Genomic DNA, 27215 nt, shown 5'->3' on the forward strand with positions numbered 1-27215 from the left:
CAGGCTGGGGCCGAGGGAAGCAGGAGGGGGTGATGTGTGCAAGCACTGAAAGTGAATTTGGGTACAGGAGGGGGCTCCAGGCTGGGACAGAGAGTAGGGATAGGGATACAGGCGGGGGTGCTCTCTCTGGCAGGGAGCTCCAGCCTGGGGCAAAGTGTTAAGGTATAGGTTGGGGCATAGAGTTCTGGCTCTGGAATATAAGGGGAAGCAAGAGCTTAAAAAGACGGTTTCCCCTAGCACCATCTCCACACCTGTGTGTGTGTTCCCCCTCCTTTCCCCCTCTCCCCCCCCCCCGGCTGCCTCTGATAGGCATCCTGGCTCTTACTACATGTAAAATGAAGAGCTGCAGCACTGGGTCCAGGAGCTTACCTTCTCTGTGGCTCTGAATTTTAAATGTAGTAAGAACTGGGCTGCCTGATTCCTACTACATTTAAAATGCAAAGATGCAGCAGGGGTTACCCCCAGAGCCAGGACTGAGCTGGGCTTGCTCAGTCCTGGCTTGTACCGGGTTTGGGATCTACCCCCACTGTGCCTCTGTAGTTTAAATGTAGGAGTCAGGCTACCTGTGTGCCCTGCTCTTACTACATTTAAACTGCAGAGCATCAGCCAGGGGTAGCTCCTGGACCAGGCGCAAGCCAGAACTGGGAAAGTCTTCCCTTATTGACTAATCGTGTGGTCAATAACAATTTTATCAACTATATGATTAGTGAATTACCCACCTTTTAACATCCTTAAGATGTACGCCACACGATATCATCAGTCCTTGTTAACGAACAGTACTCATGGAGGCACCAGTTGCCAGCTCCATAGTTAAAGCTATATTGTGGTTTGCACTTGAAGAAAAAAATCATGCCTTTTATTATAAGGTCACAATTCAGACCTCCAAACTATTATTTTTGGCTCTCTTCAAACTCAGACACACGGGCTGTGTCTACATTGGCATCCTTTCTGGAAAAGGGATGCTAATGAGACAAGTCGGAATTGCAAATCCACGGGGGATTTAAATATCCCCCGCGGTATTTGCATTTACATGGCTGCCGCTTTTTTCTGGCTTGGGGATAAGCTGGAGAAAAGCGCCAGTCTAGACACAATTCTCCGGAAAATAAGCCCTTTTCCGGAGGATTTCTTATTCCTACTTTCAAGAAATAAGAAATCCTCCGGAAAAGGGCTTATTTTCCGGAGAATCGCGTCTAGACTGGCACTTTTCTCCGGCTTATCCCCAAGCTGGAAAAAAGCGGCAGCCATGTAAATGCAAATGCCGTGGGGGATATTTAAATCCCCTGTGGATTTGCAATTCTGACTCGTCTCATTAGCATCCCTTTTCCGGAAAGGGATGCCAATGTAGACATAGCCACATTGTTCTACTGGTTAGACTTGGATCACATTTTGAAGATTTTCTTCACAACAGTAACAGCAGGCTAATATTTTTAATGAAAGTTGAGAGAAAACATAAATCTATCTACAACCACTGTTATGGGAAATGCTGTTCCTCCACCTTTTCAAAGATCTAACTTTCTTATTAATAGCTTTTGAGGAGACTGAAGGAAACCAGAGCAACTCAGTTTCTAGAGGGGTTTCATCTTGCCAATAAGTGAAGACAACTTCCATCAGGTATAATAGGCACTCTACCCAGTATCACATGGAATCACTCACCAGGAGTGTCTTTCTTACAGCCAAAAATATCCCCAAAACCTATTTCCAGGTACTCTAGGACTGCTTCATCATCTAAAAAGTAGCAGTTTTGATATCCTAGTAGAGAGCCCATTCCCAGTACAGGCACATGCTGTTCCTCTTTGTCATTCTTCTGCATCATTTCACAGGGTAAATGATCTGTATCCATACACTTTCTGCATCAGATATCAGTTTCAGCTATATCAGACTATGCCTTTTTCATTTGTTTTCACAAAACCTCATTAGCATCCTTCAAGAGATTATAATGCAAAAACCATGTGTCGAAAGAGCCTTGAGTAATTGTTTAGAAGGATCCAAACTCTTTCAGATTCTTATTTCCCTATTCATTCATTCTTTTAGGAAAAGTCCAAAGGGAAAGTGATCTATTCAAAAAGAGTCCAAATGATTACAACTCAGTATCTAGAGCTGTTATGAGCAGATAAGAGTTTCAACACCAGAAATACCTTTAAGTCTCTTTCTACCATTTAGCAGATATCTCCATGACTTATCTGTGTAATGTACCTTCCTCTGATGTTAATAAGGCTGCCTTTCAGAATTTAATCCACACATTTAACTAGCAGATTTTCTTAACTTTAGAGCTGAGTATATAAATAAATAGAACCCAATTACATGTTTGTTTCAGGATAGCACGACTTCAGTATGTATTTAGTTAACCATTTAGCTCTCATTTTCTAGAGTTCTACTTCTTGTTAATGTCTGGAGGAAGCATGTATTAACCAAGTAATTAGAGTTCTCTGAATATAGTCCCTCTACAAATCAACACAGAACCTTCATTCTTCCCTGCTTCTCTTGGAGTTTCAAGTGGCTTAGATAAAAGAAATACCAACTTAAAACGCTTGAAGTAACAGGCCAGTTAGAATGTTAGTTACCGCCTAATCTTTATGCACCACCTAATAGCTAACCTATTTTAGAATCCTCAGAGGGGTAGCTGAGTCAGTCTCTAACAGGGAAAACTTAAAAAACAACAAATAATCTAGTAGCACTTTAAAGACTAACAAAGATGGTATCATGAGCTTTCATGGACACAACCCACTTCTTCAGATGACAGGAGTGTTGGAAGTCCAGTTCCAAGAATAAATAAGGGAAGGAGGGACTGTGCGGAGGGCTGGGGGGCAGAGAGAAGAAAAAAACATGGAGGGGAGGAATAAAAAAAGAGACAGTGAGTAGATAAGCTTCAGAGGGATAGCTGAGTTAGTCTCTAACAGGAAAAACTTAAAAAACAATGAATAATCTAGTAGCACCTTAAAGACTAAAGAGTTATAAGAGGTTGATTAGAATCATTAGTTTGAATGGGGATGTCAGATGGCTTCACATTATCTTCCACACCTTAATGACTTAACCAGCCAACCAAACAATGAAGGTGTTAATGGTTCTTGAACTCTGGCCCACAAAAGCTCATCACCTAATAAACCATTTTGTTAGTCTTTAAAGTGCTACATAGTTCTGTCTTTTGTGTAGAATCTGGTGTTGGTCATCTCCCTTTCCAAGTGCAAACTAATGATTCTTATCAACCTCTTATAACTCTTTAGTCTTTAAGGTGCTACTAGATTATTCGTTGTTTTTTAAGTTTTTCCTGTTAGAGACTAACTCAGCTATCCCTCTGAAGCTTATCTACTCACTGTCTCTTTTTTTTATTCCTCCCCTCCATGTTTTTTTCTTCTCTTCCTTCGCCCCTCCCCCCGCCCCCCAGTCCCTCCTTGCCTTATTTATTCTTGGAACTGGACTTCCAACACTCCTGTCATCTGAAGAAGTGGGTTGTTTCCATGAAAGCTCATGATACCACCTACATGTTTTGTTAGCCTTTAAGGTGCTACTAGATTATTTGTTGTTTTTTAAGTTTTTCCTATTTTAGAATGGTTTCCAAGATTAGAAGGCTTAGCTCATACCTCCTACAATGAGGGTCAACATAAGCAATTATATGAGAGAGAATAGCAAACTTTAATTGCATAATTATTAAAAGTCCTTTCCAGCTGACATTTCTATTATTATTCAGTTAATATACAACAAATACCATAGGGTGCAGGGATAGTGAAGTGCTATCTGCTGAGACAGCATTTTAAAAGGTTACCTTCTGGAGGACAATACTGTGTTAAATGATGTAGAGCCAGAAGATCAAAATATATCACACACTACAAAACCCTTAAGAGAAATAACACTTCTGTAGGGGAGTATGCCCGACACTGAGTTATATAAGGACTTCCAGAACTCCTGTGTTCAAGTTAGACAAATTTATAGTTCTTAATTTTCGTCATGTATAATTTTGTCCTTGTGAAAAATGCCGGATAGGCATCTCTGAAGATTGCCCTTTATTCTCGTAGAGATCTAATACATCATGGATAGTAGCAGTACCACATTAGTACTGTCACACTATACTACCAGACTATAATAGCAGTGTAGCTTGTCAAACTGATGGAATCTACCTGAAGTGTGGGAAGCTACCTTATTTTCCATGTTGATTTAATTCTTGACTTATCTCCTGTGACTGCTTTCAAGAATGCCAGTTGTGGCCCTCAATGAGTGGACTGACATTTGATTAGCTTTTAGAGTAGCATGTTCTGTGCCTCTAATGTCCCTGTCCCTGAGGCCAGAAGAGCTCTGTGGCTCTACTGATTATTGGGTAAGCCCAGTCGACGCAGTGTGCAGCGGCAGTCAAAAAAGCAAACAGAATGTTAGGAATCATTAAAAAAGGGATAGAGAATAAGATGGAGAATATCTTATTGACCTTATATAAATCCATGGTACGCCCACATCTTGAATACTGTGTACAGATGTGGACTCTTCATCTCAAAAGATATACTGGCATTAGAAAAGGTTCAGAGAAGGGCAACTAAAATGATTAGGGGTTTGGAACGGATCCCATATAAGGAGAGATTAAAGAGACTGGGACTTCTCAGCTTGGAAAAGAGAAGACTAAGGGGGGATATGATAGAGGTATATAACATCATGAGTGATGTGGAGAAAGTGAATAAGGATAAGTTATTTATTTGTTCCCATAATATAAGAACTAGGGTCCACCAAATGAAACTAATGGGCAGCAGGTTTAAAACAATACTAGGGAGTTCTTCTTCACACAGCACATAGTCAATCTGTGGAACTCCTTGCCTGAGGATATTGTGAAGGCTAGGACTATAAAAGAGACTAGATAAATTCATGGAGGTTAAGTCCATAAATGGTGTCCCTAGCCTCTGTTTTTCAGAGGGTAGAGATGGATGGCAGGATAGAGATCGCTTGATCATTATCTGTTCCATTCACTCCCTCTGGGACACCTGGCATTGGCCACTGTCAGCAGACAGGATACTGGGCTGATGGACCTTTGGTCTGACCCAGTATGGCCATTCTTATGTTCTCTGCTTTCCCCCCTTTTTTACATGCCATGGAATATTAGTAAATGTTCTAAACAATAAGGATATTTAAGCTCTGGAAGATTTGTCCAGAGAAGTTGTAAAATCCCCATCATAGGAAGTTTTAAAAAAACAGGTTGGACAAATTCCTGTCCGGTGTGGTCTGGGTTTAGTAGCGGTGGACTTTTTTTGATTTCTCACGGTCCCTTGCAACTCTACATTTCTGTGACTGTTTAGATCAGTTCCTGGCACTGATTCCTGGCAGGCCATGATTTCCTTTGAAATCTGTAGGTACTTACCGTAACTATGAATTCAATGGCAAAAACAAATTAAAAAATCCTGTGTTAACATAAAGTTAAGGTTGCTTGGTGGCTATGTCATCCCCTTGCAAAAAGCCGAGTTGTGCAAAACTCTTGAAAACCAGGAAATGCACAATTAAGGTTGCCTATGTACCCTAATTCTGTCCTCCCTCAGCAAAGCCCTAATACACCATGTTAACACAAGTACCATAGCTCTACTAATGCACAGTTATTGAAACGTACAAGTTCTTCATCTCCTTTTACAACCCATTCTCTCTTACCTAGAGTATTCCATCTAACACTACTGAAGGACCTAAAGATAAAAGGTTGGGGGCTGCCCATGTCATCTTCTCTCTGATCCCCTGGGTCTGACAGTAGTCAATAGGAATTTTTTGCATACTCTCAAGGTGCAATCAGTATGCTGGAGACAATAATTGGGCTTGCTTAGTAAAGATGCATTTGTGATATGAGGGCACATGCAAATTACTTTGAAGCATGTGTAAGAGCTGTGATTATGATACGAGATGTGTTTGGTACCCTCTCATTTTTTGCAAGAAAAGGAATGTGCCTTCAGGAGCCAGTATGTATCATTCAGATGCAGAATTATGTAGGTTATCAGTATAGGACTTTTATTACAAAGGACATTGTCAGCATTGAAGTGGAAAATGAAAGGATTTAAATGCTTTAATAATGGTTAAGAGAAAGTGTAGGGTGAGGTGATAATCATGTCAGAAAGCATAAGGGAATTGTAAAAGGCTGTGAGGTGGTTCTTACTCTGCAATGTGTGATATTCTTCCTGGGGAATTGAATAAGTGTGTGAGTATATGTCAAGACTAAGAGCCATCTGAACCTTATAGAACCAAGGGCTAGTGAGAGTATGTGCATATTAAGACATTGCTTGCAGAAGGTAGAGGAAAGGTGGTGTGGGCAACCTAATGTTTTTCCCCTCTATCCTTCAGTAGTACTAGTCCTAATCCTCTTTTTAAAAGGAGATGAAGAGCATGTATATTTCATCAACTCCTGGGTTGGCAAAGTAAAAGTATATACGTTAACAGTACATTTTGGGACATTGTTGACAGAGGGCCAAGTCAAGTATACATGGGCATCCTTAACCATGCATTGCTTAGTTTTCAGAAGTTTTGGTTCAACTATGTATTCTGAAAAGGAACAATAACCTTAATGCTGTGTTAACATAGTCTTTTGCCATTGGATTTCCTAATTTTTTTTAACAGGAAAAGCTAAGTTGGTAGAAGGAGTTAGAAGTCATTTAGGAAGTTGCACATATGTCCCTCAGTTTGCTTACTAGGCCAAATTAATCTATAGTAAGCAATTCCCATGTCATTGTAGTCCTTGCTTTGCCACAAACTTCTGCAACCTCGTAATCCAGGAATTGCTTATAATCTACACATTGGCAACCCACACATTTCTTTTCCCTCGGCAGTCAAGATACTTGCACTTTCAGTTCCAAACCTTCCTGCTCTGTGTCTTTTGAAATAATACACTAAACTGCCCCAAATTCAGAAAGTAGCACTTGTCCCCTCTCTCCGTTGCTTCCATAAGGGTGAGTAAAGTATACATTTTTCAAACAACCAGTCCAACACTTGTTTACCATCCCTATTCATTGTCTAACCCTTCTGCAGACACAAAACATGTAATAATAGAGGCATTTTGTAGCAAGCAACATGAGATAACTAACTCTTCACTACAAAGGTGCCCAAAGGTTCAGATAAGTGATGTCAGCAGTGAGGTGTTCACTGGAGCAGTGGCATCAGCACATTCTCTTCAGTTACCCAAGCAAGCACAAGTGACTGCATGGAAACTCTCTATTTTTTTTTCTGTATTGGTTCATGTGCGCTATAATCATTCCAGACTGCACATCTATCAGACAAAGAAATGTTTTGAAAAAAAAATACATACCTAGAAACTTTTTGAAAAAAAAATCTATTTTTGAGGGTTCATGTCTCTAGAATCTGTGGCTCACATGACCCAAATTAAGGTCACTGTAACCTTACCTAGCACACACAGAAGTCATTGCAGATTTTTAGAAAACTGAGCAAGCATGCAGATTTTAGAGCACTTAGAAGTGTTGCTGTGCTTAAAAGAAGCACCCGGGATCTTTTTCAGGGGTATAAGGCAACACGCCACATTTATTGAACATACATAGATCAATCAATACTTTATCATATGCATATGATACATTACACTCGTGCACTCTTTCTCTCTCTCTCTCTCTCTCTCTCTTTCACACACACACACACACCCCTAACTACACAGGCCAGGTGAATTATAGGGGAGGGGTGGAGCCGGGCTTCTGCTGATCTGGATCGATGCTCCAATGTTGACAAGACGAAAACCCGGAGTCCCTCTGCAAGATGCCTCATATTTATCCCTCTTATGCAGCCAGTTAGTCATCACTTCGTCTTTTTTAATGCTGCTTCAAAGAGGGTCCTTTCAAGGGCAGGCACTTGCTGCTTGACTCCCAAGGCAGTCTATATGTCAATGAGCTCACTTCACAGGTATTATCTTGGATCTGGCTCCCAGCCCCTCTTCACTTTTGCAACTGCTGCTGGGGGTGCTCACCTTTCATTCTCCAATCACACCTTATTCATTTCAACAGGACAAGGAAAGGGGAGAGATCTATTCTACTCCTAGCAAAAGACATTTTTCTTTATCTTAACTATTCCTAAGACCTATAGCATAAAGAGCTTGATACAAAGTTTCTATGGAAAAGACTGGATACAAGGTTTCTCTTAATATAAGGATAGAAATGTAGCCGTGTTAGTCTGGTGTAGCTGAAACAAAATACAGGACTATGTAGCACTTTAAAGACTAACAAGATGGTTTATTACATCATCTAATAAACCATCTTGTTAGTCTTTAAAGTGCTACATAGTCCTGTATTTTGTTTCTTAATATAAGGATTCTATAAGAAGGCTTAACATAAAGATGTATGTAAAAGAACAAGATATGTGTATATATAAAATCTCTTAATACAAAGTTATATAAGAATAATACATGGTTATATGGAAATGTTACAGAGATTTATCCACATTATCCCCCTTTTGATCTCTCAAGAACAATTCTTGAGTGGTCAGCATTTACATTTTATGGATCTGTTTTAAAGCTACATACTGGGTCTTGATCTCAACCTGTGGTTTCAATTTACAATGCATTCGTTTCGTCCAACAGCACATGCAGAGCTTTAGAACCAGCATAATAGCCAAGATTATTACAAAAATAATAATAGGATGAAGGATTATATTAAAAAATATAATCTGCTGACCAGGTAGGGGACCAACCCTTATAAACACATCATACCAATGATGAATACTTAATTGTTTTGCCTGGTCAGCCACCCTGAGTATTTCTTCTCCCTCATGGAGGATGGCCAAACTTCTGGTTTGGATTTTCCTTCGAGTGGTTTTTGTTAATATACTAATTTGTTCATTATTATAAATCCACCCATACAGGCCTGTCCAATTAATACCAAAAGACAAATCCAGATCAAGGTCCACCATATCTTAGGTTTCTATATCAATTTGTTTTTCTTTGTGTTTTGGGAAATAGTATACCAGTTGAGGGGAACGGAGTATGGAGACATTACACATATATTTTTGGACCAAGGGATCTGAATGAACCTTTTTTTGCCATATTACAGGCTCCAATCCCACATCACAAACACAATTCTTTCCATTAAAATACACTTTGGTGATGGAGTTATCCATTTCATCCCAAAAACATGTAGCTAATTCTCTGCTTGGAGGGAGCATGGTTTCTTCCAATATGGGGAATGTGGGGCACACCCATTGTTGTGGGGACCACTCCTCACACCCTCGGAGGTCCATTATATTCCCTTTGATATTCATGTATATCCCAGCTAGCCTGGGAACCCAAATATGTTTTCCTTGGATTACTGGCAGTGCTTAGAATGGCCAAATCAACATAGTTGTCTGTACATCCTGGGCTCTCAGCACCTGGATGGAAATGCTCCTGCTCAGTTGCTGTACATTAAGGAAAGAATATAATGGTTGGTGCCATCCAGCAATGTATGGCAAGAATAAATTACTTTAATGTTGTGTCAATAGACGGGCTAGGACCATCATATCCTTAGCCTTCACCCAATCCATTTCCCTTTCCATTAGCATGATGGAAAGGATTTGTTGTTGTGAGTACCACAGAGCCAGGGCAGTTTTATCTGCAATGGCTCTCATGGTGGCGAATTCTGCCCAGAAAGTATGGTTTATGTGTTGTCAAATATGCCATTTTAAGTCTTCAGTATCTATACTTGTTTGAACCATCTGAGTGATTTGATGTTCTTGTCCTTTGGTTATTGACTAGTGAAGGGTTTCAATGGCACTAACTATTTCTTAATGCTTCAAGATCTATGGAGATCAGGACACCGGTCCTGGTTCCTGTCCCCCCTAGTACAATGTCTACTATACTCCAAGCCCTCCTCCTTGGAATATGTTCTTGCAGTAATGACTGATACCACGCATCAAATATGGGGGAACTGTGTGGGGCACACTTAGGCTTAACCCCAGCCAGGTCATTCTTATCCCGTCTCATCGTGATATGTAGAGTAGAGATCACGGAGGCCACTTGCACCTGAATACAGGGTTGCCTCCAGAGCAAGTGGGGAAATTTCAGTCTCTGGATCTGGGCCATTTATAATAAAAAAAAAGTGACATTCCCAACAAACATTGTTTTATTCACCCAGAGTGGTGTTGTTCTAGTCTCTGTAGGCTCCTGTTTAAAAGGGGGTATAGTTTGGATTCCAGGCTGAGCAGGTTCGCAGGAGGGGTGGAGCCCTATCTAGCGTCTCCTGGAGCTGATACAGAAAAGATGCATCCATAATCACCAGGGGTGATATTTACCCAGACTTGAACTGATAGGAGTATGAAGATTCCCTGCAGTGTGTTGCTGGCCACTAGTATCTCCTGCGGTGTGTTCCAGCTGGTCCAATTATACCACTAAATTCCCCATCGAGAGTCCCATTGCTGTTTTGGTTCTAGTGCGTGGATTGCCAAAGTTATATAAGAATGATACATGGTTATATAGAAATGTTAGAGATTTATCCACAGTGTTGTCCTTTAAAAACGGATAGTGGGATAATGGAAGGAGATGCCTTTTCTACATACCCACACACAAAGCTCAGAAAGCTGTGACTTGATCTGTTCATCTCAGTGAGCTGTCCTCAGCTCTAAGAGAACACCCACCGGAAACAATAACTCTAAGATGTGTGAACTACTCCATTCATCTTTGCAGGTGTTCTCATCCCCTTTCTATTGCACCATTATAATGCCGTAAGTTTACCTCTCAGCATATTTAATTGAAAATCCTTTCAAAAGAATTGCTTTAAGTATAAGAGGAGAGAGATATACATGGAGTATGTATGTATGGTACCATAGAGCTTAGGACAGGGTTATGTTTATCCTGATAAGTGAATCCAACTTTCAGATAAGAGAAGAAGAGGTCCACTCCTCTTTACCAGTGGAGGTAAGAGATTTGATATAATCCTGTCAGCGATAGCTGTCTGACTTTTGCAGTTAGCGTAACTTGCTCACAGCTCTAGAGGAACAACTGAACCATAAAGCTAAGTATTCAGCTCTTTATTCCAAATCTACCTGAGATGTTGCTTCCACCAGAAATAAAGTATTCTACTTGTAGAATCTGCATGATACAAGTTGTGTTGGCAACTGTTAAGCTTCCATCCAGTTAACCTCTACAATTATTAAGTACTAAAATGATGTTTTATTTGGTCATGCACATCCAATTTAAAATGTTTACAGAAGTTGTTGCTATTGGTAACTAGTTCAGAAACAGTAAACTTGAAGAAAATTGGGGCATATGTTAACTGAAATGGGTTTTTTATGTGTTTAATTCTGAGGAGTTCACAAAAGACTTCTCTCTAAACTAGTTGGACAGTTTGAAAATACTGAACCTTTTTAGTAACTTGTTTTTGTTTTGTTTTTAAACTTGACATCAAGTCTGGCAGGTAGGCTAGAAATGTCTTTCTTTACTCCTTAAAATATTTATAATACAATTTCACTTTAAGGAAAAATCAAATTTAAAAAACTCCACAGGGTTTCAGTTTACACTGTTTTGTTTTTCTTTTTAAATAGCTTTATTGGACATTCTTTGGGCAATTTAATAATCCGTTCAGTGCTTACAAGACCTCGGTTTAAATATTACCTCAACAAACTTCACACCTTCCTGTCTCTCTCTGGACCACATCTCGGTACTCTCTACAACAGCAGTGCTCTTGTTAATACAGGTAAACGCTTCTATGACACAAATTCAGGATAAATTTGTTCAAGGGAAAATTAGTAGGCATTTCTGGGGCCTACAGCTTTGTGTATTCTTTGGATTAGGAAAATCAGGCATATTTTTACACTCTGCCTTTAAGAACAAAGGGAGAAAGTGGCAAATGTAAAACCTTAATAGGAAAAAAGATAATTATATGAGCATACATGTGATGGCTTAGATCACAAAAGTCCCCTTGGGATTGTCACCCAGTGTGCAGATTAAGCCACTGAGCCCACCTTCCTGCCCTCTGGGACTTCCCATCACACTGTCCCCGCTGGGTCAGAAGCTCTGGTTTCCCGGAGTCAAGGCACAGAGTTGGGGTAACTACCCCCAATAGAGCGACACTGAACCAGCTCAGTTCTTGAAGAGCTCAGCTATACGGCCCTTGGCAACACACAGGAACCCAGCCTGCAAAAGGGACCAATGAAAGAGAAATGCTTTACCTCCCCCCTCCAGTAGCAATTATTTACACTCGTCTTGATAATAAACAAGTTTTTATTAAGTATAAAAACTAGGATTTAATTGATTACAAGTGAAAACGGACAGATCAAAGTATATTTCATTAAAATAAACAATAGATACAAAATAATTCATATATCAGGCCATATTTGATCTTTTTCTGGCCTGGGCCCAGCAGCTTTGCCTTCACCCTTTCACTACAGTTTTTTATTCCAGGTCTCTTTATTTGTATCCTCTTTGGGGTGGGGAGGCAATTTCCAAAGCCAGCTGAAGACAAAAGACTGATTCTTTTCCATTACTTAAATAGACTTTCCATCAGGGTGGGAACGCATTGTTCAGTCTCCGTCACTATTGAAAAGCACTAGATTCTAGATGGATTCCAGTACCTGGTGGCATAGTCACATGTCTTTCTAGGACAAACCACTGTTTGGGCTTTGTACACGGTTGGGACTCTCGGAAGGGCTTTTCCCCTTCCGGGTCAGTGTGCAGCCACTTTGCCCCACTACAGGCTACAGGAAAAATAAAATCATTCAGGGATTGTTAGTTTGAGTACTGAGCCATTAAGCTCCTAAAGTATCACAAATGGCTCTCATTAGCACATTTAGAATTAAAAACAGATTCACACTTCATATTTCTAACTTCACGTACAAAAATGACGCATGCACAAAAATAGGATATATACATTCATCAGATTGAAACTTTAAAAATAATGTTAATGACCTGTTTTGCATAAAGTGTATTAGAATTATGCATATTCATTTTCATAAGCCAATTTTCATAAAGCAAGGGGGTATGACAATACCAATGTGTTTGAACTAGTTTTTATGTTAAAATATGTTTCAAGGTATAACTTTCTAAGATTAATTTTAGCTATGATATAATTCAACAAATCTTCAAAGAAAAATATTTTAAACAGATAGACACATCAATTCACCATACCAAAACAACCTTTGATCCTTGTGGTCATAAAAAGTAACAAAAACTATTCAAATATTGAATATCAAATGCACTCAACAAACTGCTTGGTGTTCCCAGACCTTTAATACTATATGCAATTTTGGACAGTCCTTTGAGAAAAGATAAATTAGAAATGCAAAAGTGTTCTCCAACAGGTTTTTGTGTTGCCTTTTTGGATATCTGATTTGTGTCCATTAATTCTTTCTTGTAGAGACTGTCCTGTTTGGCCGATATACAGGGCAGTGGGGCATTACTGGCATTTGATGGCATAGATCACATTAGTAGATGTGCAGTTAAATGAGCCTCTGATTTGGTGGCTGATGTGCTTGGGTCCAGTGATGAAATCTCTGGTGTAGATGTGTGGGCAGAATATGCCCAGAACAGAAAACAACAGAATTCCACTTGTCATCACCTACAGTCCACAACTTAAACCTCTCCAATGCATTATCAACAATGTACAGCCTATCCTGGAACATGACCCCTCATTCTCACAGGCCTTGGGGGAAAGGCCGATTCTTGCTTACAGACAACCCCCTAACCTCAAACAAATTCTTTCCAGTAACCACGCAACACACTTCCATTATAATCATCCAGGAACCCACCCCTGCAATCAGCCCCAGTGCCAACTCTGCCCACACATCTACACAAGTGATTTCATCACTGGATCCAACCACATCAGCCACCAAATAGAGGCTCATTTAACTACACATCCACTAATGTGATCTATGCCAGCAATGCCTCACTACCATATATATTGGCCAAAATGGACAGACTCTGCGAGACAGAATTAATGGACACAAATCAGATGTCTGAAAAGGCAATACACAAAAACCTGTTGGAGAACACTTTAATCTTCCTGGACACTCATTAATGGATTTCCAAGTTGCCGTTTTGCATCAGACCAATTCCAAAGAAGCCAAATACACAAAGAACTTAACTTCATTCACAAGTTCAATTCTTATGCTAAGGGTCTGAACATGGATATAGGGTGCCTCACACACTATCTTCCACCTTTTAATGACTTAACCAACCAACCAATCAACCAGTGGAGATGCTAACAGTTTTTAGCAGTCTCTTGTAACAATTTCAATTATCTACTCTCTCTTTTTTTCTTCCTCCCCTTTTCCTTCTCCTCTCCTCTCCCCTCCCCCCCCCTCCCCCCCTTTCCTGTCCCCCCCCCCCCCCCGCTTCCCTCCTTTGCTTATTTATTCTTGGATTTGGACTTATTATACTCCGGTCATCTGAAGAAGTGGGTTTTGTCCATGAAAGCTCATAATACCATCTACGTGTTTTGTTAGTCTTTAAGGTGCTACTAGACTATTTGTTGGGTTTTTTTTTTTTAGTTTTCCCTGTTACAGACTAACTTGGCTACCCTTCTGAAGTTTCTTATGTTTTAGAAAGGTTAGATATTTCAGCATCAAAATATTTGAAATATTATTTTAAAAATCTTGAGAGTATATCTGTATGTTACCTTGTTAATATTTAAAGAAAAATCTTGATTTTATTTTTATTTATTTTTTTGCGAAAAGGAAAAAAGTATCACCAAGAATGTTAATTTTGTTTTTACTAAGGACAATATTCATTTTTTATTAAATATTTATCAGATAGGAAACATTGATGGCTGAGAGAACAATAAAATGATTGTAGGCTTAATAATGCAAACATAAAAATGAAAAAAGAAGGGGGAATGTAATGTATGAACTTTGACTTTATGCATTTAATTGACATTTAGTGGTTCTTATTTTACTGATGAATGATACTTACTTTCACTGTGTATAACTGTACAGGTCTTTGGTTTATGCAGAAGTGGAAAAAGTCAGGGTCTTTATTACAGTTGACATGTCGAGATCATTCAGACCCACGGCAAACTTTCTTGTACAAACTTAGTAAAAAAGCAGGTAAGCTTTGTTCATGTTGTTCATCTTGTAGATAAGTAAATATAAGAAGTCAATACAAAGAAAAAATAGAGAACATCTTTTCTTAGAGAAATAATTGCATGTTCTACCATTGTGTCAATTTTGCAATGCATTATTTGTTTATACAAAGTATTGTTTCAGAAATAAATCGGCCATTGTGTTTGTACTCTGGTAGGTAGATCTGGACCATAGTCTCTATTCCAGTGTGCTGAATGGAAAGTACCACACTGCTTAGGGCCAAGGACTAGTGTGAGATCATTATTTATTGCTATCTTAACAGTTGTTCATCAGTTGGGTCTGAAATTGCATAACCTCACTTGCAGTGAAGACTATTAAAGTTGCCAACCTCTAGTGCTGGATGCTTATGCGTAGGGGGATTTGCAAACCCCATGTTTTACCCAATGGCTTATATACATTTTGTGATTTGAAACCCACCAACTTCAAATTGTCACAAAAGGGTGAAGATTAAATATGGACAGCATCCAGAATATCCTTACTGATGTACATGGGTCAGCAACATTTCACATGAAGACTGTGGCTTACCTTCTCTCTCTCTGTGTATACAGGCAGTCCCCGGGTTACGTACAAGATAGGGACTGTAGGTTTGTTCTTAAGTTGAATCTGTATGTAAGTCGGAACTGGCGTCCAGATTCAGCCGCTGCTGAAACTGACCGCCAGTTCTGACTTACATACAGATTCAACTTAAGAACCCCAAGCGTCCCCAAGTCAGCTGCTGCTGAAACTGATCAGCGGCTGATTCCAGGAAGCCCGGGGCAGAGCAACTCTGCCTCGGGCTTCCTGTAGTCAGCGCTGGTCAGTTTCAGCAGCGGCTGACTTGGGGACGCCTGGGGCAGAGGAGCTGGGGTTCTGCTGGGTTGCTCCAATAGCGCTGCTCCTCGGCGCTACTGGACCAACCCAGCAGCACCCCAGCTGCTCTGCCCGAGGCGTCCTGATTCAGCCACTGCTGAAACTGACCAGCAGCGGCTGAATCAGGACGCCTGGGGCAGAGCAGCTGGGGTGCTGCCGGGTTGGTCCAGTAGTGCCCAGAGCTGCGCTGGGGGACCAACCGGCAGTGCCCCAGCTGCTCTGCCCAGGGTCCACAACAAAAGCCTGGTCTGCTGGGGGGGGGGGCACACTAGCTCTGCGCCCTCCCTCCCCCAGCAGACCAGGGACACGGAGAGCAAAGCCGCAGAAGCACGGGAACCTGCCGCTCCTGCGGCTTTGCTCCCGGTGCCCCTGGTCTGCTGGAGACGGTCCCCAGCAGACCAGGGGCACCGGGAGCAGCTTTTCTTGCCCCGGAGGTCGAGGTGGCGGGACCGCTGCCTGCGAGCTCTGGGGCGAGAAAGTCCCGTTCATAAGTGCGGATCCGACATAAGTCAGATCCGCGTAAGTCGGGGACTGCCTGTATATACAAATTTTCTGTGGGACAACAGTGATGTCATCAAGTCATTCTGTGTCCACAGGAGCCAAGCCCCACCCACTCCCAGCCTAGCCCTCCGCAGGGCCCATGTGGAGAGTTGGGGCTGCCTGTAGCCCTGGCCCTCCCCTCCCTTCCCCAGCAGCCAGTGGGAGAGTTGTAGCTGCCCTGGCCTCAGCTCAGCCTTCCCCAGCGGTGAGAGGAGGCGAGAAACTGGCACTGCCTCAGCTGTGGTGCAGCCGAGGGAGAGCTGGGCCCGGCATGGCCTCGTCCCGCCCCTTTCCCAGCCAGGGTAGGGGGCAAGGAACAAGGGAAGGGGCCCAAGAGCTATTAGCGTTGCGAATAGGAGGTGCAGCCCCATAGTATTTTCTTAAACTGATTTGCTTCATTCAGCATGGTGTGAGTTTCTTGTAGAAAAATGTCAGCCAGAACTTCCTTTGACAAAATACCAGTAAGTTCTGACTTGGCAACAGGCAGCCCTTCAACAGTCAGCTGATTTTCTATGACTAGAAAATCATTGTCAGGAACCCATTTGACTGGTTGACAGAGATTTGTAATAATCCTCAAATTTGATCTGCTAGTTGGAATGTATTTCTCCAGATCGCAGACAAGCTATAGCTGAATAACATGCATCGTGAAGGCCGATTCTTTGTCCCCCAGAATAAAATAAATATTTCATAGCAGGATTCTGCACCTTGATAGTTTTTCTGAAATCTTTTTGTCATTATTTATTCTGGGTTTGATCTCTTTGAACTTACTAACATTTTTTAAATTTGCAGATGAGATTTAAAACAGAACAGTATAATTCAGAAGGAAAAGAGTCCACATTTTTGCCCGTTATATTTTGTATTTTCAATTATTTTAGGGACAAGGCAATATATCCTACAGGAATTTAAACCATTATTAATTCAATGTTCATGTTATCATAATTTTATACAGTCATTTTATACATGATGATCAATTTTCTGAATGCTGGTGTCCTCTTGATGTTTATTTTTAAAATTCTGTCCTTACCTTTTGGAATAATATTTTTGAAATCTGCCTATCCTATCTTTAGCAATCACAATATTGTTTAGCAGCATTACCAACACTTTTAATATTTTAATACATGACAGTAAGTTTAGAACTTAACATAGATTATCTCTTTTGTGTTTAACTTTAAATATTTGAAATAGAAACTTGAATTTAAATTAATTTTTAATAATCCAAATTTCAGTAACAAATCAGATATTTAAAATTTTTATTTAAAAATCGATGTTGTATATCTGTCTGCATATGTCACCCGTATAGAGCTGCCAACTGTCAAATCACATAAACCCCTTTGCTTTGCTCTTTTTGAGGCCCTGCCTCCACTCACTATATTCCTTCCTCCCTGTCATTCTCTCTTCCCTACCCTCCCTCATTTTCACTAGATCAAGCGGGTTGGAGTGTGGGAGAGCGTGCAAGCTTAGGGCTGACTGAGGAGCTGGGCATGTGGGAGGGGGACTCTGCACTGAGCCTGGGGCAAGTGGTTAGGGTGCAGGAGGTGGGTGCGGCTTCTCAGACGGACCTTGGGTGCAGCAGAAGGTTGGGCAGGGGGTTGGATGCAGGGAAAGGATAAGTGGTGCTGGTACTAGGAGTGAGTTTGGATATGGAGAGGATCGCAGGGGTTGGGGTTAGTGTTCCCTCTAAGATTTTCCAACCATGAGTGGAGTGAGTTTTGGCCATCTCAGCCGGCTCCGCTTGCTGGAGCACCCTCCTGCTGTGCGAGTGGGAGTGCTGCTGCACAGCTCTCTAAAGTAGGTGGGCGGGGGAAGAATTTTTTTGTGTGCAACTGTGCAGGCACACACCTTAGCAGGAACTATGGTTGGGGTATAAGAGAGACTGCAGGTTCTGGAGAGGAGTGCAGACTCTGGGTTGGAGTTTGGGTATAAGAGAGTGGTCTGAGCTGGTGCATGGGATTGGGATGCAGGGTAGGGAGTGTGGGCTCTAGAAGGGGGCTTAGGGCTGGGCAGGAGGTTGGGGTATGGAAAGTTGAGGTGTGGGCTCTGGCCAGGCAGCACTTACCTCAGGCAGTTCCGAGTCCCAGGTGGCAGCACAGTGGAGCTAAGGCAAGCTTCCTCCCTGCCCTGGCCCTGTGCCACTCCCAGAAACAGACAACATCTCTCTGCCACCTCTAGGTAACGCCCATGTGGCTCCATGCACTGCCATTGCTTGTAGACACCACTGCCATAGTTCCCGTTGCCTGCAGTTCCTGGTCAGTAGGAGCTGTTGGGTCACTGCTTGGCATCGAGGCACCGTGCAGACACCCCGTGATTATACACACAACCTGTGGTTGTAAAAGGAAGGGAAGTGCCAGTCACTTTGGGAGTAGCATGGAGTCAAGGCAGGCAGGGAACATGCTTTAGTCTTGCCACGCCATTAGACTTTTAGTGGCCGATCTTCTGATTGGCTTCAGAAGCCTCAGAGAGATCAAGCCCAATTCCAGGAGACTCCCAGCAAAATTGAGAAAGTTGGCAACCTTATACCCACACAACTCAAGTGTTTGAGTGTGTGAACTTATTTTGATGATAAAGCTCTTTGAGCTGAGTAATCAGGGGAAGGAGCTTCTCCCTCAGCAATGTATGCTTATAAAGTTACGTGGTTGTAAATCTCTGAATTCCATCAGAAAGTGCAGAAAAAAATTGAGAACCTTTTTGCAAGTCCCATGTGTAGGCCTCTTTCTGGAAAGCAGAAGCCACAGTGTGTTCTGTGTGCCTCAGACATCTCCTATTTCATGAATAGGAAAAGCCTAGCTTTTCAAAAAATCAGTGTTTGCTTCAGTTGTTTTCTTTCAAGAAGTCCCTTATTTCAGTTCTTTGAAAGGTGTTTTTTTGGAGTACAATTTCTAGCTGTTTGAAAAAGTTCACTGTTCTTGGAAGGGTTGAAATGCAACTTGATTGGATATAATATTTTTAGCTATAACAGATGAAATCTCCTTTTCTTTTTACAAGATCTAATAATAAATCAGCGTCAAATTTCTGTTTAAAATGTTTTATGATCTTGAAGCAATTTTCAAATGAATCATATTCTTTATATTTGCAATTTATTTCCCTTCTTACAGGTCTTCATTACTTCAAAAATATAGTGTTAGTTGGATCCCTGCAGGATCGTTATGTTCCTTATCACTCTGCCCGCATAGAGATGTGTAAAACAGCTTTGAAAGACAAACAATCAGGTAATAAATGAGTAGCATGTGAAGTCTCCCTATGTTTTAGTCCACAGATGGCTTTATAACAAATGTCAGGATAAACAAACATTTTTCATATAATGTTGACTTCGGGAGCAGAAAGGTGTCTGTAATTTTTTTTTTTTAAAAGATCAGCTTTTATTTAGCCAGAGACTCAATTCCATACTAGCTGTGAAAAGAAAGTTGATTGTTTTCCCACTTAGGATCGTTTATGACTACAGTTCATGGTGCGATATTACTATAGCATTCTCTATCTGAAAAATAAATAAACAAAATATTCTGGATTAATTATGAATTAGTACTAATAAACACACTTTGAAATACGAACATAAAATTGATGAGTTATAAGATTATCTTTTTTAGAAAAGTCTATAGAAATCAGGTTTCAAATGTTCTCTTAGTAGGGAGACAATATAAAATAGGTCTCTTTTCTGGAACATGTACAGTAAAACTCTAGCTGTCCAGCATCCAGTGTTCCCGCACTCCTGATAGCCCGGCACCAACTGGAACCCGGAAGTGCTCCAGCCAACCAGACAATTGGAGCTGCTCTGCCCCCGGCTTCCCCAAGTCAGCTGCTGCTGAAACTGACCAGCGGCTGACTTGGGGAAGCCGGGGGCAGAGCAACTGGGGTGCTGCCAGGTTTGTTCCGCAATACCGCCCCTCACCTGAGTGGCGCTGCCGGGTTTGTCCCGCAGTGCCACTCAGGTGAGGGGCGGTATTGCGGGACAAACCCGGCAGCACCCCAGCTGCTTTGCCCCCGGCTTCCCCAAGTCAGCCACTGGTCAGTTTCAGCAGCGGCTGACTTGGGGAAGCTGGGGGCAGAGCAGCTGGGGTGCTGCCGGGTTGGCCCTGCAGCACTGCCCTCTCCCACGCTGCACAGTTCCCCGCCAACCCCCCTCCCGCCACCCCAGACCCCTCATAGCCCCCATTCTGGTACTCCAGCATATCTGATAGTCCAGCACCCTCTGGGTCCTAAAGGTGCCGGATTATCGGAAGTTTGCTGTACGTATTTTCATATTCAAGGAAACATAACATTAGCTCATCCTGGATGGCTCGTGTAATTCAAATTTTTTGGTTTCTTTGTTTTTTACAGGACCAATTTATGCAGAAATGATCCAGAATCTGCTCCTGCCCGTTCTTCAAAACAAGGAATGTAATTTGGTTCGTTATAATGTCATCAATGCATTGCCCAATACAGCTGATTCTCTCATAGGGAGAGCTGCACACATTGCTGTTCTTGATTCAGAAATATTTTTAGAAAAGTTCTTTTTGGTTGCTGCCCTAAAATATTTCCAGTAGAAGAAAAGCATTGCAAGAAACTTCACTATTACCTCATTAACAGATGAATTAAATAATGTGTGGTATTGAAGTATAGCTGCAGCTGTATTTTGAGATATTTATACTTTTGTATGGAAGATAATTTATATCATCCATGTTTAGAGCTTTTTTAACATCAACTTTACTTTCTAGGTAATGTGGTTGTGCAATATTTTTTATTTGATTCTTTTTATTTTTCTATTACTTTTTCTTAATTTTGGGGTACCTAATTGAGTGGAGATTAAATTGCAGTATGTACATTTGGTTGGTTTATTATTGATTCTTAGACTATAAAAGTCACTGCTATATGACTACATTTTAATAGAGGCTTTTGGATGCCAAAATAAATTGGAATTTAAAAATTCTAATAAAGTATTATGCATCTGATTGCTATATTTTAGCATTTTAGAAGTCTAACTGGAAAAACAATTAGCTGCTAAAATATCATACTTTGAAAACAGCTATATCTGAAATACTGGTAAAGGCCATTATTTTAATGAGCAAACTGAGTCTTCTGTTCAGATATCACTACATCCTAGTAGTTTTCTATAAAATTGTCATTATTAAACATGTTATGCCTGTGGATATATATTTTCTACTGATGATCTCAAAAACATGTTGGTTTACATATTCACTTATATTACTGGAACTGTAAGGTTCAGAAGTAAGCTGCAATTAGGGATTTTTGAATGTTTAAATGACAGCTGCCTTCTAATAATTGAGATTTTGCAAAGTTAAATAAAATTGCTCTTACTCTCAGTTCAGTTCTTCAAATGAACCTTTTACATGGACTTCCTTGTATGTGCATAAAATAAGTAATGTAATAAATTTCTGCAATACTTTTATGAATTTAGATAATTTTTAAATATTCTTAAAATATTTTATTGATTACAAAGTATTGTAAATATAAATCAAGGTATCTTGAAATGGAACAAAATTATAAACTTTACATGTTCAGTGATGCAGATAAAATGTTTTTGATATACAGGAATGTTAAAGATCTGTTGACTTTTTATTGGTGCTGAATAGCATTATGTTCAATTCCTCCTCCCTACCCCTTTACCTGTTTAAAACAGTAATGCACTAAATGTGGAAAAGAGGTAATATGTGCATTCACTAATTGTACTGAACAGAATTTTTTGAAAAACAAATCGGTTGTATAAGTAATGCATGTTTATTTTTAGTATTGTGTTCTTGCATCTGGCATTAATAAAATGAACAAATGATTCTACTAGAAAATAAAACTGAAATCTTTTGCTAATTTACAAAATGTTGGGAGGCTGTATATTGTGTATTATTTAACACAGCTATGTCAATAATAGTTCATAATTAAGTAACCTTGCATTTTGATAGGGTTTGATCTTGTAATCTTTGTCAAGTTATTTTTTCTCTGTAGTTTATAAGCGTCAAAGGGCCATCTTTATATTAGTCTGCAAAGCAACCATTTGATCACTTTAAATAATGTTGTATTATTGAATTGCATAAGGCAAGTCCTTATGCTAGTGGTTCTCAACTCGTTTCAGTCCATGGACCACCAGGCCAATCAAAAAATTTTCGTGGACCACCTCCTTTTTGAGACATGATAAAAAAGAGCAGACAACGAATATTTTGTTTTGAAATGTATTTCTTACTAAGAGATTTTTAGATTCTCTTCTCCCTGACAAGTTTTTCAGTGTTTGGAGTGGTACTTGATAATGCACAACAAATATCGCTTTCCACTGCAAGCTGATTCCTCTGTTTGAACTTAATGTGCAACAAATATGAAAATCCAGTCTTACACACACAAGTTGATACAAATGGCAAAAGAAATCTGACTGCGTGTGTTGACAGATTTGGGTAACTCCCGGTCATGCTGACCCAAAATTTCTCTATGGTGGACTGCTGGTACACGTCTTGAGCCGCAAAATCATTTTTCAGATCCAAGAGTTCCTTCTCCAGATGCTCTGGAACACTATTAACATCTGTTGTAAATGGATTCCTGATGAAAAATAATCCATCCCTTGTCCTGTCCACCTCCAGAAAGTATAGTTGGAATTTGTCTCATAGCTTCTGTAAATGATGGAGAATTTGCATCCGAATGGCTTCCTTTTCCCTGAGCATGGCATCCATGTATGGAAATTGAACCAAATGATTGCCTTCGACTCTTATGATCCAGAGTTCCAATTTGTCAAGAAAAGCCTTGATGATGCTTTGGTGAGAAAACAGATTTGCACCTTTCCCTTGCAGCTGAAGATTCAGTTTGTTCAAGATTCCAAAAATTTTGACAAGATACGCAAGTTCTAAATTTGACTGCGTCAACACATTTCGGAATTCCTCTTTCCCTTGAGCCTGGAGAAATAAATCCATCTCCTCTCTCAATTGAAAAACTCTGTTGGGTATGTTCCCTGCTGACAACCACCATACAGAAGTATAGAACAGCAACACATCAAAGTCGGAACCCATGGCCAAGCAAAATCTTTTGAACAGCCTGGTGTTCAGAGCCAATGATTTGATGTGATTCACCACTATTGTCAACCCTTCGAAAACGGCATTCATTTGATCAGGCAATGTTTTTTGACACCAAAGCTTCCCTATGAAATAAAGCAGTGAACTCCAGTTACCATTGGAGCGTGCTGTTTCACTAGCGTGTGGTGACACCCACAAGATTTACCCAATCCAGATCATGTACTTCAAAGAAATTGTTAATTTCCATCACATCCTGAGCCTTTGTGGTGGTATCAAGAGTCTTACAAAGAAGAAACTTGTCTTTGAAGTCTCCCTCAATCGTGCGAACACCAATAGCTGAGAGCACGTGATGTCAGTCGATTCATCCAATTGTAAGACAAACAATGGAGACTTCTTTATTTCATCCACAACTTGTTCACTGATGTTCTGTGATATCTCATTTATCCATCTTGATACTGTGTCATTAGAGACAGATATATCATTCAGCTTCTTTGCTGCTTCTTCACCAAGAATAAGTCGCACCATCTCTTTTGCACAGGGGAGCACAAGTTGCTCTACAATGGTATGAGGCTTCTTGGCCTGTGCAACTTTGTATGCAACAATGTAGGAAGCATGCACTGCATTGCTTGTCTTATTGCAGAATGCACCTGTTGAGGCGCTGCCGTTTCAGACCTGATAACTGCCATTCAAAATAATCTTCATCCTTTTGCAACAAGTTGGGGTGACACTTTTTGAGATGGAGTTTCGGCTTAGCTGGCTTCATTGAGTCATTCCCCAAGACTTTGAAACAAATAACACATTGTGGCAAATCCACACCTTCTTTTTCTTAACAAGTGAAGCCGAATTTGATGTAGTCCTCTGAATACTTGTGCTTGACATTTCTTCCTGTCGTTGCTATTATAAACAAACTACACCACACCTGTAAAACAGCACATGTAGCACCAGACGAATGACACAGCAACCGCTCAGCACAATGGCGGCAGCTACACTGGCGCTCAGAGCCTCAGACGGAAGTTACTGGCAACACAATGTGGTTGTGTCCTAGGTGAAGCTATAGATGACGCGCCGTGTGCTTCTGAACACGGCATAAAACAGCCTAATGGCAGCACTTGCTCATGCCGTGTGACTTTGGACAATGTTCCTGTAGACCACCGAAAAAGTCACCATGGACCACCAGTTGAGAACCACAGCCTTAGGCTGACAAAAGAATACAACAATCAAGACATTCAACTATGAAAATGGCTCTTTTATTGGTTGTGCATAGTATTTACACTCACATTACTCTAAAAATGTATTTTACATTCTTGTAAATGTTTGTTACGTTTGGAGGCATTTTTGTCAAAAGACACCCAATAGCCAAAGCTTATTGGGTAGTCAAGTGACTACTCGCTTCCCCCCTGCCCCACTGCCTCTGTGTCAGGGGCAGCAAGAAGGGGGGAGCAAAACCCAGCTTTTAGACGGTTCAGTCCAGCACCATCTCTGTGGTGTGTGAGGAGGGGGAAGGGAAGCAGAGCCCCAGGAGCTACCCACACTGCAGTTCTGCATTATAAATGTAGTAAGAGGCAGGTAGCTCTTACTACATTTAAAATGCAAAGCCTCAGTGGTTCCAGAGCTGGCGTGAGCTCTGCAGTTTAAATGAAGTAGGAGCTGGAATGCTGCGCACCCAGCTCCTACTACATTTGAACTGTAGCGGTGCAGCAGGGGTAGCTCCTGGACCCAGCATGAGCCAGGACAGAGCACCTCCCCTTATCGACTAATTGTGTCGTTAATACAATTTGCATTGACTACATAATAAGCGAATTACCCGCTTAACATTCTTAAATGGGATCAAATTCTGCAGCAGAAATTAATACACTTTTATGCCCCTTCGTTTACAATTTAAGCATATTTTTACTAAAGAAATCCTGAGGTCTACAGAAAGTATTTTTCATTTTGTTCTGATTGTCACCCTACCTTTTTGTATCAGTCAAATATAATTATTAGGATAATACAATACATTACATAATCTATATTTATTATGATAAAACATTAGTTTGTGGTTATATGCAAAAGCTGTCTGTTGAAGTAAGGCTATGTATTAATCTAGAAGATGGGTGAGCAATCATTTTATTAGGGGCCACTCCAAGAATTTGGTAAGTAGTCAAGAGCTGCGCTCGTCTATGATATTAATAGAGGAGGTAAGTCTGGGATGGAGGTAGGATGTAGAAAGGAGCTTAGGGCATAGGGTTGGGGTGCAGGAAGTAGTGTGGAATTCGGGAGGGAGTTTGGGTGAAGGAGGGGGTTGTGAACTGGGGCAGGAAAATTTGGGCACAAGGTGTGGGAGGACATTCAGGTGCAGGCGAGGATTGTGATCTGGAGGAAGAGTGTATGAGGGTGCAGGATCTGGGAGAGGATTGTAACCTGGGGCGAGCATGCTGGAGGGTGTCCATAGGATTTGAGTTGTGATATGGGGCAGGGAGTTGGGGTGCAGGAAGGGGTGGGGTACCAGGTGCAAGCTCTGGCTAGGAGGTGCTTACCTGAATCCACTCTCTGGCTGGTTTCCTGCCTGTTATGCTCCCTCATGCTGTTCCAAGTGTCTGGCTGTGGGGACCATGTGCTCTCTGCATCCCATGAGCCCCTTGGGGAGGGAAGCCCTCTGTGAACTGTGCAGCAAGCACAGCCCAAGCAGGTTTCATTGCCTAGTTTCTGGTTGTGTGAAGTGCCCCCCCAGAATGTGTCACGCAGAGAACATACGGTCCCCACAGCCAGACACTGTAAGTGGCATGTGGGGGTGTAGCAGGATGGGAGCCTGCCTAAAGCTAGCAGTGAGTGGCATGACAGTAATGGGCCAAATACGGTAGTTTGGCAGGTCAGATCTAGGCAATGGCTGTATTTTGACAGTCCATGGCCTAGAAGATAAACCCAGTAAACAGGCATATATGCGTGCAAGCTCCAAAGTGCATGAACCTCACACCGACCAGATATGCATTTCAAGCTGGTAGCAGATAATACTAAAATAGGAAGACAATGAAGCTCTGTACCAGCCAGCATATGTTTGAGAAAGCAAGGAAATATTCAAAGGTATTTAAAAAACAAAAACAGAACGTGATGAAGTTGAGTAAGCTTTACTTGAGAATCAGAGATACATTGTTTTCTTAAACTCACATGTTTAATCTACTGAATAAATGTTTCCTGGCTACTCATCTGAAGCAAGAATTGTTATTAACAAATGTAAATTGTTTCTAGAAACTGATGTAGTTAAACTACTTAAATCTTATTGTGTACACACTCTCAGATTAAGCATATTTTATTATACTAGTTTCATTTCCATTGATCAGAAACTGACAAGTTAAATCTATATGGGTATAGGCTATGCAATTGATGTAGCTGAAGTTGTGTAGCTTTTAGCCCTGCAGTGTAAATGCACCCTATAAGATGGTCCAATCTGAGCGTCCAAAGAAGAGTTATGCAGATTTAGTGATGGTTGGTATATTCTGCTTGTAGACAAGGTTACAGTAGGAGTTTTATCTTCCTGATGGTGCTTTATTCCTCTCCTTAAACTCTCTGGACTTTTGATGGGGAGGGGGCTAGTTTAAAATATTTTTCAGTGAATGGCACTAGCTATCTTCCTCTAGCCTTTTTATCATTCTACCAACATCTCTTACACTTATGGCACAGAATAGGCTTTTCCACTGTTTTCAGAGAAGGCCCTGGGAGAAGGGGGGGCTGTTTAAAATATTTCTCTTACTGCAGTAGCTGAAGGAGTAGAGAACGTGAAGGGGACGGTTCTGACTCGGATCTGTGTCCCTTCTGCAACGGAAGCGCCCGGGACCTCAACGCGCGTTGTTCCTGAAATGAGGGGTTCCCACGTTGTTTTAT

The 27215-nt window shown here is 41.0% G+C and overlaps 1 protein-coding gene across 7 annotated transcripts in view; it reads left to right on the forward strand.

The window, feature by feature from the left end:
- Positions 1 to 22156, forward strand: part of FAM135A (family with sequence similarity 135 member A) — a 134476-nt gene extending 112320 nt beyond the window's left edge. For all 7 annotated transcript variants that reach the window (XM_025186756.3, XM_006127228.5, XM_025186759.3 and 4 more), the window contains 4 exons: positions 11455 to 11606; positions 14842 to 14952; positions 19470 to 19583; positions 20689 to 22156. In XM_025186756.3, the coding sequence (XP_025042541.1) occupies positions 11455 to 11606; positions 14842 to 14952; positions 19470 to 19583; positions 20689 to 20894 (583 nt within the window). In that variant the 3' untranslated portion in view covers positions 20895 to 22156. The remainder of the gene's footprint in view (positions 1 to 11454; positions 11607 to 14841; positions 14953 to 19469; positions 19584 to 20688) is intronic.
- Positions 22157 to 27215: the final 5059 nt, after the last annotated feature.

The sequence above is a fragment of the Pelodiscus sinensis genome, chromosome 3 (assembly GCF_052426305.1).
Source record: "Pelodiscus sinensis isolate ZL-2025 chromosome 3, ASM5242630v1, whole genome shotgun sequence".
Taxonomy (NCBI): Eukaryota; Metazoa; Chordata; order Testudines; family Trionychidae; genus Pelodiscus; species Pelodiscus sinensis.